At 33.1% G+C, this 8,170-nt stretch overlaps 1 protein-coding gene across 2 annotated transcripts in view; it reads left to right on the top strand.

Annotated features, from left to right (window-relative positions):
• Window positions 1-3,272: 3,272 nt before the first annotated feature.
• Window positions 3,273-8,170, top strand: part of LOC143234546 (sentrin-specific protease 1-like) — a 35,912-nt gene continuing 31,014 nt past the window's right edge. Inside the window, exons 1-2 of one of the 2 annotated variants that reach the window (XM_076471976.1) lie at window positions 3,273-3,478; window positions 6,947-7,044. In XM_076471976.1, coding sequence (XP_076328091.1) covers window positions 3,375-3,478; window positions 6,947-7,044 — 202 coding nt within the window. In that variant the 5' untranslated portion in view covers window positions 3,273-3,374. Of the gene's footprint in view, window positions 3,479-5,437; window positions 5,557-6,946; window positions 7,045-8,170 lie in introns of those variants that run through there. The other variant, XM_076471977.1, reaches the window with a different exon arrangement.

The following is an 8,170-nucleotide window of genomic DNA, read 5'->3' as shown; positions in this document are numbered from 1 at the left end:
GGGGCTCAATTCGTTCTGAAGTAGGGCATGTAATGACTGGGGCTTCAATTCGTTGTGAAGTAGGGCATGTGTAGACTAGGGCTTCAATTTGTTGTGAAGTAGGACATGTGATGACTAGGGCTTCAATTCGTTGTGAAGTAGGGCATGTAATGACTGGGGCTTTAATTTGTTGTGAAGTAGGACATGTGATGACTAGGGCTTCAATTCGTTCTGAAGTAGGGCATGTAATGACTGGGGCTTCAATTCGTTGTGAAGTAGGGCATGTGATGACTAGCGCTTCAATTTGTTGTGAAGTAGGGCATGTAATGACTGGGGCTTCAATTCGTTCTGAAGTAGGGCATGTAATGACTGGGGCTTCAATTCGTTCTGAAGTAGGGCATGTAATGACTGGGGCTTCAATTCGTTCTGAAGTCGGGCATGTAATGACTGGGGCTTCAATTCGTTCTGAAGTAGGGCATGTAATGACTGGAGCTTCAATTCGTTCTGAAGTCGGGCATGTAATTACTGGAGCTTCAATTCGTTCTGAAGTAGGACATGTAATGACTGGAGCTTCAATTCGTTCCGAAGTAGGGCATGTTATGATTGGGGCTTCAATTCATTCCGAAGTATGGCATGTAATGACTTGACTTGCAGGTACCTACTGCAATGTAATGCTGAATAGCTTGATAGTGAGAACGAATAACATAAAGAGACTGCGCAAAGAGTGAAACACGAAATGAACAATATGTATTCAGATGGTATTAACACAAACAGGGAATGTGTATTTGAAGTATCGACACAGCACAATCAGTTTGAATGTTCTCCCTTCGACTAATTGGGCTAAATCATCCAACAGATTGTTGGAAAGTGACAAGCTTTGACGTCTTGAAGCGACACGTTTTCTTCTTATTTTTCAGAGCTTTCAGAGCCCATCCTCCAAGAGGCGCCAAAATCGACATTAGAATTAGCAGTTATTGTCAATTCTACAGAGGCATGGGCACTGGTGTATCCAGAAATTTGAAAATGTGAGAAGAGCAAAATAACAGCCAATAACATACCGCCACTTCATTGACGTCACTACCACTGAAGTTAGGATTTGGAAAATCGTGAATAGAATTTCGAGTGAGCTGGATGTAAGTTGAAACTAAAGAACATAAAACAGTGGGGCACGGCATGGCCAAGCGTGTTAAGACGTTCGGCTCGTAATCCGAGGGTTGCGGGTTTGAATACCGGTCGCACCAAATATGCTCGCCCTCCCAGCCGTGGGAGCGTTATAATGTGTCGGTCAATCCCACTATTCGTTGGTAAAAGAGTAGCCCAAGAGTTGGCGGTGGGTGGTGATGACTAGCTGCCTTCCCTCTAGTCTTACACTGCTGAATTAGGTACAGCTAGCGCAGATAGCCCTCGAGTAGCTTTGCGCGAAATTCAAAAGTAAACAAACTCTTATAGATTTCATTTTAAGCAAAGGTAAAATTACAAATATCTGTTGTTATGTGAAACCTGCACTCACATAAAATATACGTTAAGTAAAAATGTCATAATAACACAGGTCTGCGATGATTTTTAGTGTCTTCTAAATGTTTGCATATTCTACAATCATTTCTGTACACTGAATCCAAAAATATCCGTTTTCTTAATCACATACACATTTTTTCACAAAATGTCATACGTAGTTTTACACAAGTGAATAATTTTCATGGGAATTAGGTCACATTTTGTTATGGTTAAAATGTCGACAACCACTGGCTATAGGTTATTTTAAATCAATCGCGACGCGAGCTTTATCGATCGTTCTAGAACCCACAAGAAACACTCCACTAGTTTATAAATGATTAACAGGCAACATGACGTGTTATTTCTAGAAATTATTTGCTTATTTGTGCACTGTGAGATTTTTTAAAAAATAATATTCACCTGTCGCTATGGCAACAAGAGGCTGTGTTAATAACCCTCACATATTCTGCTCTATTTGTGATCAATTTGTTGTAAAGAAACAAAGTAGAAATATTACAGAATTCGTCAAAAGAGCGTGTTACAAGTATTTTGGAAAGACACCTAGAAACCAAGACCAACCATGGGCTCCACACAAAATTGGCACCGTTTGTGTTGAAGAGTTGAGCGATGGACTTAAGGTAAGAAAAAGTATTTGCCTTTTGGAATACCAATGATCCGACGTGAGCCTAGAAAAAAACAAGAAGATAAACTAATTTTGTTCATGTAACGCGTAATGTTACAGCATTCGAAATAAAAAGGAAATTTATTATCCGAATTTTCAACCTGCTTACGACCTATCGTTCATAGGCTTAGTGCATCTGTACCTACTCAATGGAGACTCTTGTAACAGTAAAAATATTGAAAATATTGGTGCCGTCGGCGAATAACAAGAGAAAAGGTTTCATGAAGGCATCAGAGGAATGGAAGAAGTTCCAGAGAAGGTGGAACGCCAGCATAATGACTGATTACTGCTTGTCATTGAAACGAGATGTGCCAGACACAAAACATAAAATAAAGACTCTCCCCGATACAGTAGTAAGTCTATGGATTTACAACGCTAAAATCAGGAGTTCGATTCCCCTCGATGGACTCAGCAGATAGTCCGATGTGGTTTTGCTATAAGAAAAACAGAAACACACACATAAAAGAAAGACTTCCCACCCACCCCCAAAAAAACAGGACTAATGACGATGCCTATTCATTTGACATTATTGTCTTTGTTTTCTTCAGACTGCCTCCCGCTAGTACAGCGATAAGTCTCCGGATTTACAACGCTAAAATCAGGGGTTCGATTCCCCTCGGTGGGCTCAGCAGATAGCCCACGGTGGCTTTGCTATAAGAAAAACAAACAAAAACAATTCTTCAGACTATTCGTATTTTTGTTAATAAATACAATAATAAAAATTGCTCATTATGGTAAACAAAATAATATCTTAGTCTAAGTAAGGTTTTTATTTCTTTCACAGCTACGATAGAAAAATAGATATTATTTTCAAAAACTGCGTTGGGTGAATTATCAAAAATCCGTTAATAAACTCAAAACAAATTTTATGAAATTTAGCTTTGCAGGCTTGCGTAATAAAATAAAATAGAAACGCATGATATATAATATACCACAAACACAAGGGAAACTGAAATAACTATGGTTGTTACTAAAAGACAAAACGAAATATTTTGAGGTTACACAGATGACGCACGCAAAATATAAGTAATTAATACTGTCATTCTTGATAAGTGTATATAATTTTCAGACGTGTTATATTTTGTTTTAACGTCTGATTTTATGTTCCATACCCCAATGTCATGAGTTCCAAATATTCTGGAACCTAGGAGTTCCGAGCGATATTTTAAAAAATTACTCACAGTCTTATTAATGCTAATTTATTTATTTTTTGGCAGAAATGTTACCAGAATTATCTTCCAATTTAAAGAAATTCGTAACTTCTAGAAATGAAGAAATTTCTTCAAAACAAGTCAACGTGAGAAAAAGAAATCGCAGTTCTAGGTGCAAATTACAATACTTTACGATATTGTAGTGTAGGTTATTATTAGGCTTACTTAACCCTAACTTGAAATCTGGGAAAAACTGGTACTGGTCTCATAAAATTGTTATAATAAATTGTATTTGTGGCAAGATAGTTGTAGTAGACTTTATTGGGCTTGTTGTGAATATAATCTACAAGGAACCGAATAAACAGTGCAAATTAGTGATAAAAATACAATAAGTTGTACATAATACAAGTACAACATAATAATACTATAATTTAAGTTATATTTTATAACATTTAAAATTAAACTTAATAATATGCAAGTTATGTATATTGTATTGTGCACAGACTACAAAGTACAATGTTATTTTTAACGTTTGAAATTATCAGCCAAGAGTTTTTGAAAAGTATTGTAAGTTATAAGAATGATTAATGCTGGGAGGTTAGGTGCTGGTTAGTGAAACAATATTTGTAAATTAAAACTCATCATTTGTTTTTTGACACTACTATGATTACAAAACCTTTTCAAGAATTGTACTAGTAGTCTAATGTTACACCTACAAGTTAGGTGATACAAATATAATGCAGATCTTTCAGCTAAACATAATTCAAACCTTTATGAACTAAAGCACAAAGTTTTTTATATGTTTTATTATATTTTAAGAACTAATAGTTTGAAGCTTACATAAAATAGAATTAGAAACCTTGTATCTAATAATTCCATAAATTATTAATTAGTATTTTTTCAATACACTTGGACTTTTGTTTAACTTGTATTTTTAAATGTCATTTTACAACAGTTATAGTTATGTTATTTTAACCTAAGTTATTTTGTTCCCCTGTGACACATGGTATGTCTGGAGACTTGCGACTAGAAGCTGGGTTTCAATACCCATGATGGGCAGAACACAGATAGCCCATTGTTGAGCTTTGTGCTTAATTCTAAACAAACAAACCTAAGTTATTTCATATTAACCGTTCCATTGTTCACCCTGACCCAGTATTAATTTATAGCCACAGATGTTTGGGCCAAACATTTAATAGCTGAATCTAGCACATGAGGCAAACAAATAAAATTTAAAAAAAGTATACATGATATATTTAATTAATTTTCTTTCTGAAAAGTATGGAAGTCTTTATTTGTTTCAGTTTTAATTTCATAAACCAAGTTGAATGTGTAAATAATTTTTGAAATAGAGTCAGTTTTATCTGTCCTCTAATTTGTTATGCACAAATTCCAGTTTAGTAGTTTGCCAATCAATTTTTTATAAAGTAAAGAAGGTATCTGTAGTTTGATAAAAGATGTGATTGTACACAGCAACCTGTGTCTGATGTTTATAGTCAATAAACACCCAATTTCCTCCATTATTTAAGGAAAAACTAACATTTGAGGTTTATTTACCATACAGCATCCTTTTGCTATAGAATCTTATTGGTCAGATACACTAGTTAGGTTGACCTTATGACTTAATTGATTGACTGTTTGAATAACCAGTAGCATGTTTACACAGTAGACCATAATGGTGATAGTAGCAATTCCAGTTGTCTAATCAATAGTTGGACCTCAACTGATAGCAATAAAATTTCTAATATTGTCTTAACAAGTAAGGTAGTGTTTGCGATGCATCTTGGAACAATAATTACAATTCTGTACTATTCATTTATTTCTAGAATGGAGAAATGTTTTTCCTAAATTATATATTTTTTTGGAGAACAGATTATAATTGGATTTATCTTTAAATGTTTGAGAAACTTAATATGAGTTAGTTGAGTGTAATTTTTTTTCATAGTCAATAGATAGGTTAGAAATTACTACCACTAGTAATTAAAAATTTACCAGTTTGTTTCATTTTTTTAAAATAGTAAGTTGGTTAGTTATGGAATTGACATAAGGTTAAGTAAGTAATAAATTGGCATAATGGTAGTCGTGTAAATTGTCAGGTCATCTTGGGGATCTTTGTTCTTCATTATTTATCAGAAATTTAAATAGTTTGTTTTATTTGGACAATTATGTTCTAAAACTTGCTGATAATGCTAAGACTTTGAACAGGATGGGTTTATTATGAAATATTGAGAAAAAAGTGTTCATAAAAAGGTAAATGCACATTTCATTATGATTTTATGTCTTGCAGTTTTTCATAATGTGTGGCTTTATTAGGTCTGTATGTTTTTATATAAATGTCTCATGACAGTTTTTGAGTAAACCAGTATGTGGAAAATGTGTTTCAATGCTGAAAAATGGGAAGTTAAATTTTTTAGTTGTGGAAAGAACTTGTAGAAGAAAAAGGGAAGTTTTAAGTACAGTTATTGATAAAAACTCTGAAGAATTTAACATTATTTATCTCTGATGATCCATTATTAGTTATGCAGTCTGTTTACAGAAATTCAGTTAGCATTGACGTTATAATCATATATAAAAAAAAGCTGTTTTAGACTTCATTTAAACCACTGTTTTGAGTTTTGTGTCTCCATGATTCATTTAACATATAACATTTTTGGACATCATGGGACCTATTGGTCCATTTCAGCTATTCCACACTATGAACTAAGTAAACTTAAAAAACTCAAAGCCAGCCCTTATCGTCCATATACTTATCAAACTCTTACTTAAACTCACATAAGTTTACTTCGTCCAAGCTTCTACAGCCAACCACTGTGTTAGAAAAATAAAACTGTCTCAGCTGAAGATGACTTCTACCAACATTTATATTTTTGTCCTCTAGCCCTACTGTTCTTACTGTTAAGTATGAAAAAAAAATGATACACCAACACTGTTAATTCACTTTACAATCTTAAACATCTCAATCAGATCCACCATAACTGTTCATTTTGCAAGAGTAAACAGTTTGAAAGATTTCATCTCTCCTTGTGTGACAACCCCTCTATCCCAGGACAATTCTAGTAACCCTTGTCTGAACAGTTTCCAACACTTTATTGCCTTTCCTTACCTTAGGTTCCTTACCAGCAACCTGTTAAATTAGAGTATAACCTCTTTAGACTTATAGTAACGTATAGTAACAGTTAAGCCTATTCTTATAATTACTACTATAATCATTTTATACATTAAACTTTCATCTGCCTCCTCATTATTTTTGTATTTATCCTGACCCTCACCACTGTCTAGTCCTATTTTAAAACTTCCCTTACAGCTAACCTTAGTCCCTACCATATTTAAATGTAAAGCATACCTCTAAAAAACAATTTCTTACACCACTGAACTGATTCCACAAGTCCAACTAGCCTATTTGCTCATCTTTACATATTAACATTTAGCACTTGTGACCTACTTATAACTTCATTTTTACATTTAATTCTGGGCAGTATACCTGACAAAATAAAGTTATAGCTTTTTTTTTTCTTTTTACTTGATTTTCTTTTAATATATATTACATTCTATCAGTTCTTAACTTGCTGTAGTTTTGTTTATTATTTTGTATGTTTATTTAAGTATTTCTAATTCCATACATTGGTCTTAATTTTTCCAGTGATGACGAAACAGGCTGTTTGTTTGAAGAATCTTTGAGCAACACTCCAGCTAAGCAAAGGAAGGTTGAGGGTAGTGATGGCTTTATGTCCACTGAAGGTAATTATATGTGTATGGAGAGATAATGTTTGTTTCTTGCATGATTTAATTTAGATCATCATGAAAGAGATATTGTGTTATGTTAACGTAAAACTGTAGTGTAAGAATGATCAATATTCATTTTCTAATAATTTTTATAAGTGAAAGAAAAATATATTTCAAAGAAGTATAATTTAAAAACAAAAACTATTTAAAGTTAACTTAAACTGAATTCTGTGGAATTATATGTACATCCTCATATGACTGAGATTATGGAAATTATCATAGGATTCCAGTAGAACCCATGGGATAGGTGTCAAGTGGGGTCAATGGTTAAGTCCTCAAAACTCTCTCATATAATTAGTATGTTTTATCAAAAAAGAATTTAAACTAAGATTTCCATAATTTCTAAAGACTCCTTAATTTCATCTTTATTTTTGTGGCTTTTAAATTTGGCTGAAGATTTACCATAGGAACACTGTGCCTGTTTGGTTTTAATGGGTAATGAACTGAGTATCTGATTAGTGAAGCGAAGCACAAGTTTCAGCTGAGTCTCTGATTGGTTTGCAGCCTTGTAACTTTTTCATAATGTTGTTTCTGAAATTATTAATTAAATATTTAGCCTTGTATGAGTCCTTTGATATGTGTCTTAGTGGTTAATGTGGGCAGTTTGTTAAGTTATTATAAAGCCCTTAATTTGTAGGGTGAAGAAAGACAGAGTACTGCTGATGAAAATGATTTCTCTAAGTCTTATTTTCCCAGAATGCATTTTTGAAACTGTGAAAGAAATATTAAAAAAAAAAAAAATCCATCATTGCAACTTTGGTTATCATGTCACAAAACATTTTGGAAAACAGTCACCTGTGTTGTGAATTGTTATAAAGATGGGCTAACAGCCTAACATACATTTTCTATACTCATTGGTGCATTATAAGTTAAGTTTATATGCTTACAAGAGAAGTAGAGATATCTGTAAAAATATTAACAAATATACAGTTACCATGAGTTGTCTGAAATCAACTAGAAAATAATTTGCAACTTTAGAAATTTGAAAAGATTTCATTGTAATATTTGAGAAAGTTAAAAATTACCTTTTATGTAGATTTTAATTTTTGATTCTTATGTCTTCCTACATTCTTATAAAACT

This window comes from Tachypleus tridentatus, chromosome 12 (assembly GCF_004210375.1).
Source record: "Tachypleus tridentatus isolate NWPU-2018 chromosome 12, ASM421037v1, whole genome shotgun sequence".
Taxonomy (NCBI): domain Eukaryota; kingdom Metazoa; phylum Arthropoda; class Merostomata; order Xiphosura; family Limulidae; genus Tachypleus; species Tachypleus tridentatus.
This window is presented reverse-complemented; position numbering and strand designations above follow the sequence as displayed.